The 13,391-nt window shown below is 39.2% G+C and overlaps 1 protein-coding gene across 2 annotated transcripts; it reads right to left on the minus strand.

Moving 5' to 3' along the window:
* Positions 1–6: 6 nt before the first annotated feature.
* tmem115 (transmembrane protein 115) lies at positions 7–3,870 on the minus strand. Of its 2 annotated transcripts, none has more exons than XM_067412647.1 (3): positions 3,458–3,870; positions 2,036–3,058; positions 7–581 (listed from the first exon to the last, which is right to left on the minus strand). In XM_067412647.1, the coding sequence occupies exons 2-3, from the start codon at positions 2,890–2,892 to the stop codon at positions 353–355; spliced, it is 1,086 nt and encodes a 361-aa protein (XP_067268748.1). In that variant the 5' UTR covers positions 2,893–3,058; positions 3,458–3,870; the 3' UTR covers positions 7–352. The 2 variants fall into 2 exon arrangements, with proteins under 2 accessions (XP_067268748.1, XP_067268746.1); XM_067412645.1 differs by having other exon boundaries at positions 3,417–3,870.
* Positions 3,871–13,391: the final 9,521 nt, after the last annotated feature.

Genomic DNA, 13,391 nt, shown 5'->3' on the forward strand with positions numbered 1-13,391 from the left:
CCATCAACCATTAGAGCATTTATTCAGAAAAAATACACCCCAGAAACCTTACACAAGAGGCCAGAGGAAGAGAAGATATTCCTGTTTTTACAAAGCAAAAGTACTGGAGCACTGGAGATGCTATGATTCAGGCTAGTCCAGGGTTTTTTGTACAGCTGAAAAACGGTGTGGATGTCTTTGTCATTTAGTTTACTTAAAGTAATGTGTTTATTTAGTGGCAAATCCTTGTTTGTCAATGCAAAACTTTACCAAGATTGTGTGTGTGTTTGTGTGTCATGTCTCCAGTAGAATTTGTGTAAGGTTAAACTGAACTCTGCAGGACAAAAAGAAGGATTGTGTATGTGTCTGTTGGTTAGGAATGGGTTGAAGCATCTTCAAAACTTATGATGCTGGACTCCTGTTGTCCCGTAGGATTTTGTGTGGTGCTGGGTGCTGGTGGCAAAGTCTCTCGGCTTGAAAGGAGAGGAGTGTCCGTCCGCAGCTCCTCATCTTCATCATCCTCCTCATCTTCCATGCTGGGCCAAGCCGATTGGTCTTCTGTGCGCTTCAGACGCTCGTTCAGAGCTTTCAATGCCAATTGCCTATGGGAAAACATACAAAATAATGAATTGATGCTGCTATCAACCAATGAAGGTGCAGTTTGCAATTGCATCGCCAGTAAAATTTCTGAAGGGATGCAAGCCATCACTTATGTCTTGCCACTCTGATTGTTGTGCAAAACTTTTTTTTTTTTGACAGTGCAAACACAGTTTATGATCTTTTTAACAGTCCAAGTGTGCTGCACAATTCCTGAAAAGTGAAGTCAAAGCATTTATTACTCACCTAGTATCTAGCAGGCAGTATAATTCTTAAAACCACACTTTCTCCATGTAATCAAGTGGGGCGAGTCACACAAAAAATAGTTTGAGGGGAGTGTGGGCGTGACCTTGATACCACCTAATGCCGAGTTCAAATTGTACAATTTTGTCAGATCACTGTTCTTTTCATACTGCAATATTCAGTTGCTGATGTGTGCACATTAGATCTGCGACGGGGTTTCACACAGCAATTTTACAACTGGAAGTAACGGTGACAATTCTGTCTGGTCCACAAAGTATGTTTCTCCATCGTTTCATGTGACAAATGAAAAGGAAATAACGCAAGATCATGTTTGCATGAGAACGGAGTTCTTGCACATGACTGGAATTGTTATTAACAAATATGGTAAAAAAATAAATAAAAAAATTTATAGAGGAGAAAATGGTTGGGGAGACAGATTTACATTGTATATTTGAGGGGTGCTGTAGAGTTGGGGAGTGCTCTGAGACCGGCCGCCCCACTTAGTACCATAAATACATGCCTGCCGAAATCCATGAGCCATGTAAATCCATATATAATTTTAATATACCCGGCTAATTTTACAACTTAAAATAGTCTAGAAAATACAAAAAATATTTGTTGCAGAATGCTGAACTCATTTGTAATGTATTATTAATTCATTCAGTCATTGTTTATAGAAGTCTATGTATACTTTGGTGGGGCTCTGCCCATACAGACAAGCCACGGCTGGTTGATTCTCTCAGATCGCGACTTTGATAATGCACACTGTGTGACTGTCACTGCCGTGAACGAGCACCACGATTTCAGGAATTTGTCTGCGATTTCTGCTAAAATCATGCAGTGTGAAATCTAAGCTTAAGTACAAAAATCACTAAAACTAAAATAAGAATATTAAACACACAAAAAAGAAAAGTGTGTGACAAATTGCTTAAAATTAAACAAAATAAAAATAAAAACACTAAAAATATATAAAGAAGAAAAAAACATGTAAGACGCAAGATAAAAGGCAGCGCAATTTTAATAAATACTATGACAGTATATAATATTTTAACACTGAGCTAATCTCAAAATCAACATCTATTTTTACTACTGTACGTTGTGATACTGCCTAAATTCATTTGTTTTTTAGGTTTTTAATTTATTCACAAGAAAAAGCTCAATTTTATTGAAAATAAATATCGGCTTATCAGTATTGATTAGAATGAAATAAACGTACCTCCGCCTTTCTGCATCTTGAGGATCTGTGCCTGGCAGGCTGATGGTGATTGAGGATGGAGCCCCAACATCGTAGCGCTTCACCATTTTACGACAAACTTTCATCTTCACAAGGGCAGCATGCACAAGTCCGGCTGCAAACCCAACAGCCGGTTGGAGCGCCTCAGGGAAGAAAGAGGCAAAGGCAAAGTGGTCCGACATGTCTCCCCGGCCCCTAGGGTGCCTCTGGTAAAAGCGCAGGTAAACCCACCCGGACAAAGCGCCGTACCCACAAGCTGCTAGGGGAGCTGAAGTGTCCAGCAGCCCCGCTAGTCGCAGGACGGCTATTGCAAGCAGAGCAAGAGCCGGGGCAGCTTTCAAGCGTACTTGAGGAACTCGAAGAACTGTGGTGTCTCCCGCAGTCTGCTTCAGCGCTACAAGAATGCCCCCAAGAAAAGCGGGTGCACCGTACACCCGCACTGCAAACAGGTAGTCCAGGTCAAAGGTTGCAGCGTAGGTTAGAAGGTAGGAGAGTGCAGATAGGAGACCGGCTGCTACATTTACCACAGCGAAGAAAATCAGCAACTCCAGCGCTCCCCATAATGGCTCCAAAAGCCGCCCGGCAACCATCACGGTAGCAATGTTTGTCGCCACGCCGAAAATGTGCTGCTCCACGACTGCATGGGTCAGAAGTGTCCAAATCCAGAAGTTAGGTGGAAAAAGGAAGCCAGGTGTGACGCCAAGCAGGTAGGTGGTGTTAGCAGCCCAGGAGAGCAGGTACAGTAGGATTACCGTGGCACATATGGATTTGACCACCACACTTGTGCTTGCGAGAGCACTCAGAAAGTGCTGCCGTGCCACTGGGAGGTAACGGTTCATCCTGAAGGATTTGAGTCCTCAGTTGCAAACTCTCCAAAAATGGTGACCCTAAGAAATCAGCAGCTTGTTTCAAACATGAGAAACACAACCAGGAGGTGAAACCCAGACATCAACATGTATGCAGTGTGACCTCATCAACAGAGGTTCTGCAACTTTGGGATGGTGCCTTTAATGAAGACAGAGGAGAGAAAATGTTGATTACCTCACACAGGTCTTACAGGTGATTGCAACACTTGTGGTGAGATAAGTAGACCTTAACCTCCCTCAAAAAGCAAAGAACTGTTGCTTTAAATAATATTGTTTCCTAGCAAATAAAACATATAATCTAATGTGTCAAGCAGGCAAAAAAATACTTTAAAAGAAAAATAAGCTTTGTTCGGTAAGTTAAATGTTGCTAAATAAGTAGTTGACCTTAATGACAAAACATTTTAATATATCTAATTGCTCAGGTTCTTTTGTTTATTAGTTGTTAGTATATAATTCAACACTTATGCGTTTCCATCAGAGTCGGTACTCTAAGTTACCTGCTTATCAGCACCGTGTGCTAACACTCCATAAACCTCACCTCCTCGGTCTGTTTTAACAATTTTTTCATGTCAGTTTGACGGTCTCGTGTCTTATAAAAGTCTTTTGGCTTTAGTTCAGGCACTTGCCGTTTGTTTCACAAGTAAAACACGCGAATAAAGGCGAGCTTTGGGCAGCTTTCTCTTCGGTTGCATGTCCTTCCAGACCGGCCTGGAGTCGCAGTTCAGTCCGGGGATTTCCTCTCACAACAGGCCTTCAGGTAACAGTGTTGAAGCGAGAAAGCGTGAATCCGAAACAAATACCCCGGCTGCTCGTTTTAATATCCTAAAATCGACATTTCCTTTGAATTAAGCTTGTTTTTTTCTTTGTGAGTGTAGCGTTTCCAGCTAACAGCCACAAAGCGCAAACATCAGATTTGCAAACGTCACCGTCCAGCGTTGCGACTGGGCGTGTCGTTTACAGAGCTGTTTAACTATGACTGCTGCCTGGGAAATGTAGTCCTTTTTTGACATGAACGCATTTTTTCCTTTTCAACAGCTGTTTTCAGTTCATATATTCATTCAAACTACCTAATTGTTATATTATGTTAATATAATTTTAATTACTAATGAGAAATCCAATAGTGACTAATAGTAGTAGTAGCTAGGCCTAGCTAGCCCCCCTCCTCAATCGAGGGGAACAACATTACTAGTAACTACCATCCACAAGTGAGGGCGAAAAATTATTTTTATTTATTTATTATTCATTTTTTATGGTCTATTATGGAAGCCCGTTTCCGTCACAAAATAAAATAATAATAATAATAATAATAATAATAATAATGCGACTTTTTCTCAGAATTCAGAATTTCTTTCTATCACAATTTTGAGTCATAGCCTAAAGTAAGATTATGAGATATAAACTAGTAACTGTAAGAAAAAAAGTACGAATTCTGAGATAAAGTCACAATTACTCTTTTTATTTTTAATTTAGTCTGATTTACCAGAGCAATCGAAAAACTTTATTAGGCCTACTCATAGCTATTTCGCATTGGATTCAAGCCACGCGAATTCGTTGACCAACAGAAAGCTGGTTGATTTGAAAGAGACTTGGGCCTTTTTGAGAGCTGTGTGCAGCAAATAGCGATTCATTTGTTGGGGTGGGGTGGGGGTGGGGGGAAGAGAGAGAGAGAGAGAGAGAGAGAGAGAGAGAGAGAGAGAGAGAGAGAGAGAGAGAGAGAGAGAGAGAGAGAGAGAGAGAGAGAGAGAACAACAGGCTAGGCTACCAGTAAAATGATTTAGTCATATTAATTAACCTCCAATGAATTTACTACTGGAATTGAAAAATAAAGGCTACTATCTTAAAACTAGGGATTATAGGCTACAAGTAGGCCTAACTAAAAATAAAACTACATAGACCTACTATTTTTTTAAGGAATAAATGGAAAATGCCTGTCAAATGACGACAATGTTAATGCATTGTCCTATCTAGCCCACTAGATGGCAGACAAAATTAATCTCACACTGACTAGTATGAAGCATCTTTGAGCCCTTTCTAGTTAAGAGATGAAAAATATCTTGCATTGCAGATTATGCAGTTACAGAGGATGCAACCTCAGTTGTGTAGGATAAAAGGGCCTTGGTGGTTCATTCACCTGTTCTCACCTGTAGGCCTATATCTGGGGTATTGTGTAGACTAGGCCTACCCACTGAGATGCTGACAGTTGTTATTGCACATCTTAAGCAGACAGTGATACTTAAGCCAGAAAGTATAAAATGTTCCAACCCTCTCGCACACAAAACAATTCCTGACGTCTGCAAAGATTTAGCCCCTCCACAAATTCAATGTGGTTTTAATTTTGATGGTGTATGTCCATTCGTCTATCCTGGCAGTACACAAGCACATTTATCTGTCATAGCAAAGATTTTCCATTGAGATAATATACTGAGCTAATGATGTTTTCTATCCCCAAACCCTAAATCATTCAGCATTTTTACATTTTCATTAAGACAATTTACTGGGTTTGTGGAACATCTGGTACCAAAAATGTTTTACTACCTTATATTTGGAATCTCAAAACCTGAATGCACTAAGTTAGTGATATATACTCTGTTTCCAAAACGAATTTCTAATAGAAACTTTATTTCGATTTTCATAACGCCATTATTTATATATTGTCCTTATGAAGACCACCAGCATCTGCCCATCCCCCCTAAACACACTCACAACGAATACTAAACAGGACCTTTCCACAAATTCAATATGCCACATTTATAGGAAAAGGAAGGTCATGAATCAATGATAGTACTCTTTAATTTTTATTGCATTATGAAGCAGCTCTGTCTCCTGTCTCTCTTGCCTCCAGTGACACATTTATCCTACACACCTAAGTGTGACGAATCAACACCTGATGAAAACATTTGGTTATGAGACACAAATGCGTGTGGTGCATTTCAATGTGAGAAAGAAGCAAGGGGAAAAGAGAAAGATAATGGGGCAAGGCAATAAGATCAATGTCACTGAAAACGGCTGTCTGTCCAGGCTTTGAATATACACTCACATCATGCAAATGCACGGAAACACACCATCTGTCCTCCCCAATTCTGTCAGTTTACCATCCTGCTTTCCAGATTAAATGTTATCTTTTCATCTTTCATTCAACATTTATCATATTACTCATCTGGTGTCCTCTTTTCGCTGTCAATCTGCAGCTCTTTTGCCCCATCCTTTTTAACGATTTCTGTCAACAACAGTAAACAATCTTCAATGAGTCAGATGACAATGATGACAGAATGTTCATTTTTGAGCAAACTATCATTTTAATGTCCTCTTATCCCCAGTGTGAAATTGAATCTGCGTCACTGATATCATGTGATGTGTAGTAGATATGAACACTATGGGTTTATGTCACGAGCAGGGTTTTCCTTTTCAGGCCTTTTGATGGCACTAGACCAGACAGGCATTCTCAGGTAAAGCCTCTGGTCTGCTGCCATATTATTCACAATCATAGATCATGGAATGTGATCATTAATTACAGAGACTGTAAGAAAAAGAGCACAGACACAGCCTCACAATTTAAGCATGCAGTCAGACGGTGGAAAAACATGGTTTAGTGTGATCAAAGCAAATCCAGATAGAGCTGCAGATACCCGGGGATGGTTTTTATCACCATATTAAAATGATACACAACAACATGTTTAATAAATAATACACACCATGTTTAATAAGGACTGCTGTTTGATAGCAGCACAGTATGTGTCTGTCTGCTACAGGATTGGGGACAGATCTGATTTGGGTTTGTGTGTCCCTGAGACAGCATTTCACTGCCTCTAAATTGTACTCTAAATTGTAATGTAGACACAAGCATTTTCCGTAAATCTGCTTTAAAAGACTATATTGTGTAAAGCGCTACACAAATAAATGTGAATTGAACATAATAGTAATATTAAACTTGTCCCTATATTGCTGCAAAAAGTTATTTGTTAATAATTTTATACTTTTAAATGTCCTTTTTATGTTCAGCAGTTGAGGGGTGAGGAGATGTATAAAAAAGTGCAGTCATGTATAAAAACTTTAAACAAGTTTATTGGTAGTAACTGATTCTTGTTTTTTTTTACAGTTTAATGGAAATTATTCCAATAATTGGTGCAAAGCATCATGGGTCACTGGTTTTGGGCTTCACAATATACATCACATAAAAGGTTGCATTCAGGCTAGACTCAAAATGTAAAAAAGTTGCCATGCACCCGAAACTCAAATTTTCAACCCAACATTCAGCATACTCATGGTCTGAATTGTTGTGCATCAGTGGCGTGCACGCGTGATCCGGGGAGCTTGAGCCCCTGCCTTTTTAATCGTGAAATTGCTCTTTACGAACGCGATTTCTATTTTTTACCGTAGGCGATTTAACCAACACAAACGCAACACATCATACTACTATTCTTTGGAATATTTTCTTATTCTTCATCTTTAGCGTCACTTTTATGTTCAGTTAGTTTCACTTCCATTGACTTTTAATTTGTTTGTCAGTTAATTATCACAGCTGATCATTATTGAATTTCCTCATCTTTAAAGGTGACAGAATATAGGACCTAAAAAGGTTTATGGCTCAAGCCAATCATTTTATTGTCTTTGCCCATGATAGGCTTCCATTACAAGCCAGAGCCCACCACAGACAGGGAGCTTCCGCTTGCCACTGACCCTGAGCCTGAGCCGGAGCCTGAGCCTACAGCCACATCCGCCCTGGAGCCTGAGCCCCAAAGTAAGTCTGACCATATCAACAGGCAACATCTGTGAGGGCCACTCAGCCTCCCTCTCCCACTTCAAGTCCTTCAGCCCTGCTCCCGCTGGTTCACTTCAGCCCATCAACGTCTCTCACTAACACCATACCATTGTGTGGTTAAGCCTTAGGTCTTTTGGTCACCAGCTTCATCCAAACAACTGGATCCCCCATGCTCTGCCTCCAGCTGCTGATCCTGTCACTCCATTTTGGTCCCATAACCTGTCGGCTTCAACTTGCTTCATCCCTCCCTCAGCTCCATCAGAGACCGTCGTTTGGACCCTCTCTCGTCCATCTGCTGCGCTCCAGCCCTTCGGCTCCAGCGGGCTCCGCCTTCCCTCTGGCTAAGCCTTGGTGTTCAGTCGAAGTGGCTCTGCCTCAGATCTCAGGCATGCTGGCATCACCTCGGATGTTCATTGCTGTGCTGCGTATACCACTCTGCCTCCAGGACCATCGGTGTCGGTCATTTGCGCCATAGGCTCCACTTCCTACAGCTTTATCTCAGTCAGGCCAATAAAGCACACTAAAACAAAACAAAAAATGTGGTAACACGTTACAATAATGAATAATCATGTATTAACACTTGAATTAATAATTAATATGAACTCATGATTAGTTAAGATATGAACTAATCATGAACAAATAAGGAGCTATCCTGAACTACATGAATAACAGCAGCATTAGTTTGATAATTAAAGCATTAATTAACATTTTGACTTTGAAATACATTTTAAAATTAATTATTGTCATAATTTAAACCATTTTTATCAGAAGCTTCGTCATAAATATTACTGAAAACAGGATTAGTTTTTCATTACTTTCACTGATCATCTAAATTATATATCTGTTATATTTTATCTCAAAAGGTCTCTTGCGATATTCTCTTTCCCATCAAACTAAACCTTTTGTGACTTATAACAGTTTCTGAGGAATCAGTCTCCAAAAATAACCAAAATGGAAACATTCAGTAAAGCCAGGAAATGAGGGAACGTCTGCTGAGATCCGTACAGTTCTGTGTCTTGACATGTCTTGAATTAACTATTAATTCATGTATATGATTATTCATGTCCTGACCTGTTATTATAAAGTGTTACCAAAAATGTAATTAAAAATGAGAGAGAAAGTAAAAAATGTTGGGAAAATGAAACAAAGGGGGCAGAAAGGGGGAAAGGGAAACAAAGAGTAAAAAAAAAAGTGCTTCAGAGATTTTTCTTTTATGCCTATTAGAATTCAAACAAAATATTCAGAGATAGATTGAGCTTAAATGAGGCATACATGTCTTGTTATTGTGTTTTCATGGTTCATTTTATATTCACTGTCTGCTTATTACATCAATGAGTCTTTGGAATAACTTAAAAATAAACATGATCTCAGGTTTATTAGTCGTTTGAATGTCATCTTTTGTAGATGATGAAGCTAGATGCAGATGACACATCTGTCCTCATAATTCATCTGATCTTGTGTTTCACATGGTATTTTCAATAATAATAATATAAGCCCAAATAGTTTCATGGCTGTTTAAGCAGGATTTTTATCATCATTTTTTTTTTATGATAATACATGGCCAATGACAGAGGTACAGAAATGCAGAGAGAGAGAGAGAGAGAGATACAGGGATAATAAACCCTGTGATTTCATCTTATAATTCATTGATTTCCTACAAAACTTTCAAAGCATAACTCAACAAAACCACGTCATCAGAAAAACCGAGCAGTCAAAAGCTCTTCCAACATTGTGTTTGTTCTTTTGAGACAGTTATGGTGATAACAGCAGGGAATCAAAACCAGCTCTCTGTAAAAAACTATAAAACAGCAAATTCCATTCAACAAGGAAACTTTTGTCAATAAAAGTCATCTTGACACTTTAGAGAACAAATTATTCAGGGACACAAAGAAAATGAATTTCAAGACAACTGTTTTGAAGATTAAAAAAAGATTATTGAAACAGTTTCTGTTCTTGGAACAATGCAAATGCTCCTAAACATTCCTGTTAAGAATTATAGTAAACAGTGAAATAAATGTATGCAATAGTAATTTTAACACGAAAAACAGCTTGACTACTTGCAGCTGGATATACTCATATTCATTTATTACTGTCTGTATTATATGACCTTGCGCATTCACATCCACACACATTCTGCAACAACTAAATGCTCACATTGTTTCTCCATATTTTCTGCTTTGTTTTACCAAGATGACAATATAAAAAATCTACATTCTAAAGACTAGAAGACATGCTATTTAACTCTGTTTAAGTTAATAAAGTAATAATTCAGATATTCCGTTTCACTTTCACAGGAACATTTCAGGAACTTTCTATTCATCAAATAATTCTAAAAATATATTATAGTTTTTACGAAAATAATAATCAGTGCAACTGGTTTAAACATTGATAATAACAAGAAATGTTTGTTGAGCATGCACCAAATCAGCATATTATTTCATTTAATTTCTGAAGGATTATGTGACACTGAAAACTAGAGTATTGCAATCACATACACAGCAACAAATTACATTCTAAAAAACATTCAAATGGAAAACATGCAGCCTTGATGAGCATAAATACATCTTTAAAAAACATTAAAGCATCTCAAAATGGTATTATGCAAATGTGTAACACGCGAAAGTAGGACTGGAATTACTGGCGACTCGTCTTGGCAGTTCAGAATCAATTCTTTCTTTGGTAAGATAATAATTTTATTAATTGTCAATCAATCAATCAATCAACTTTATTTATATAGCGCTTTTACAATCACGATCGTGTCAAAGCAGCTTCACAGTGTCAAACAGGACAATACTGCAACAAAATTAGATTTGGCTGTACAGTCGTACTGGAGAAAACAGTGATGTTATCAGCTTATTTTAATTGTGCTCTTTGATCTTTAAAACTTTGCAGACATTTTATATACACAAACAGCTATATTACACACATGGCGGGGAATATCTGGTGGAAATGCAATACTTTAGCTATCTTTTGTGAAGCTCAACAGTCTTAACCAAGCTCAGCAGAACTATTTTATTTGGTTTTACTCATTGCGATGGACGATTAAGGGAATTCGGCTACCAATAATTGTGTAAATAATTGTCCAAAATGTATTAAAGAAATACGTTTAGTGCTGATGAACAGGGAAAACATCACCAAACACTTGGCTCTAGCCGTGAGCGAGCTCCATCTCCTGGTTCTCCATGGTTCATTTTAGGATGCAGTTCCAGAACAACACTTGAGGCTAATTCAAACTGCTAATACGGTTCCGGTTCCAGAATTCAACTTTTAACCTGGATTATCATCTCTTGGATGTCAAAGAACAAGTGGCTGATGAAATTAATAGGGGAAGTGGATGGCATAGTACTTGATATGTGTGCGTGTGTGTGTGCGTGTGTCTGTGTAAACAACATCCATATTTGTCTATGTGGTATATGTGCTGACCAAAACTCTTTCTGTATGATTTACAAGATATCATCACCCCCCCCCCCCCCCCCCCCCCCCCCCACCCACACACACATCTGGTTAGCTATGTTTGTGGGAACTCTCCATAGACATAATGGTTTTTATTCTGTACAAACTATATTATATCCCCTTAGGCCTACACAAACCCTACCCTATACAATTCACTTTTTAATATATGGCTGTGTATGGGATCATGTATATCTCTTAACATTGTGTGCTGCTGTTGAGTCAGATGAACAAAATTTGCTCTATATCCCTGAAGCAACATTGCTTGCCATATCATTTCATCCCTCCCCTCCCCAATCTATCTGCCCCTCCTTGCTTTCCCCCGCGATTCTTGTCTTCATGCAGTCAGTCTGGTTACCCTGCAGTTATGTGATACCTTATTTTCACCTACAGACTTTGAGGAGAAATTTAAAAGGTGCAGTCGCAGGGGAAAACGTGCACACACATACGCATGAGGTCACAGGCACAGTTGCTCTCACAGTCGCACAAATTTTCAGTACCAGTCATGCTGAGCTCAGACATAGTTGAATAAATGCTAACAATAAATAATAGCTCTGTAGCTCTTAGATAGTCTTTGATAAGGCCAGATGTAACTGCTGGATAATGCTGAGTGGTTCAGTGTTCTGTTTTTTTAAGCACGGCAATCGAATACACCAAGGCGATATCAAATAACTAATGGCAACATTGACTGTGTTGCCATCGCTCATCAGCTGCGTCTAGGCCAAAAAGCTGCGCTTGAACACACCAGAAGGACAAAAGGTAACTGTCTAGTGCATGCGTTATGCACCTGCGTGTAAGAAAATATATGTTTATATCAATAGTCTGTAGGTGCGTTTACATGGAGCACTGTAATCGGTTTAAAAGTCAAATCCGAATGAAAATGCTCCATATAAACACCTCAATCGAAATAAAACTGCTCAAACCGAATGAAATTGTAATCGGTTTGAGAGAGCTGAGATAAACCTTTTCAGGAACCGATCAAACGAAAAAATTAACCATTTAAACGACCTGACCCGATTACTTTTGAGTGTGTCCTTATATGACGGGTTGCGTGATACATCGTACACAGCACGCGCCTCCACCACTGAGCTCATACACACCAGACTATGCTGACAAGAGAGGAAAGATCATTTTCTGAGGGGTAACGTTAAACTTTTTATTAAGTTATATATAAGTTATGAAGATAATGTTGGCATAATGACACAGACATAGCCTGGCTACACCCTCATCTTGACAGCGTTTGTCCCAGGCACTTTATTCAACTGCGCCTGACAGAAGAATTTATTTTTCTGAGATGATTATTACACTTTACAACAAATAAGCTTTTATAAAACCGTATAAGTAATGGTGGTCGTTGAGAGTTGCTATTGCATCCGTGAACGCATTCCAGCTCCAGGAGAGGACAGCGTCGACATTTCTGATGGAAGCGGGTCGCACACCGGACTGAAGCTCAGCGCCGCGTCTCAGGATCTCACGCAAGACGCGCACATAGACGCGCAAGCTCAATTCTAAATGACTTCTGACAGAAGAGCTGCCTGCACAGTGGGTGTATCTTGTATATTGATCAGATTTGAGGGAAATAGAATATAAAATTTTGAAATGGCGCTTGTGGCGCGGCAGGATTTTGAACAACTTCCTGAGTCGCTTCGGACAGGCACCGAATGCCGCCGCCGGTGTGCTATGCTTACACTCATTGAAAACAATATATATTTGAAATTTAGAGACGTGGCGCGCCGCGTTCGCGTCCGGTGTGCGACCCCCTTGATGCGGCAGACAAACTGCATGTCACAAAATGATTGCAATTGAAAGTCAGCACATGTAAACACCAGATCGGTTTAGATAACGTCTCATGTAAACAGTCCACTAAATCTTTCAATCCAAATGATTTTAATCGGAATGAAAAAAAAAGTGTGCATGGAAACGTGGCTTGTGTTATTCAAAAAGGAAAACCGACACTAGGACTGCAGATACACAATTCGCAAACAATGTGTACCACTTTGAATATCAATCATGCTGATTATTTTCTCTATTCCAGTCGGCTCATGTTATTATGAAAACATTTGTGCATTTGAATGCTCAGGTAAGTGTGCGCCTAAAGGCTGGTGTACAACGTCCGTGAACTCTGCTTACACACACAGGGACGTGCAGCAGCACACAAACATTTTTAAATATTAAAAATAAAAGGATTCATTCCGCTTACAAATTCCGAAAAATAAAAGGATTCATTCCGCTTACAAATTCCGCATTGTGCAAGCGCAACTGG

The sequence above is a fragment of the Pseudorasbora parva genome, chromosome 13, assembly GCF_024679245.1.
Source record: "Pseudorasbora parva isolate DD20220531a chromosome 13, ASM2467924v1, whole genome shotgun sequence".
In the NCBI taxonomy this organism is placed as follows: Eukaryota; Metazoa; Chordata; class Actinopteri; order Cypriniformes; family Gobionidae; genus Pseudorasbora; species Pseudorasbora parva.

Coding starts and splice junctions, on each gene's coding strand:
- tmem115 (XM_067412647.1), bottom strand. CDS start 2,892: ATGAACCGTTACCTCCCAGTGGCACGGCAGCACTTTCTGAGTGCTCTC. Junction 582..2,035: donor CAAGATGCAGAAAGGCGGAG/GTACGTTTATTT, acceptor GTTTTCCCATAG/GCAATTGGCATTGAAAGCTC.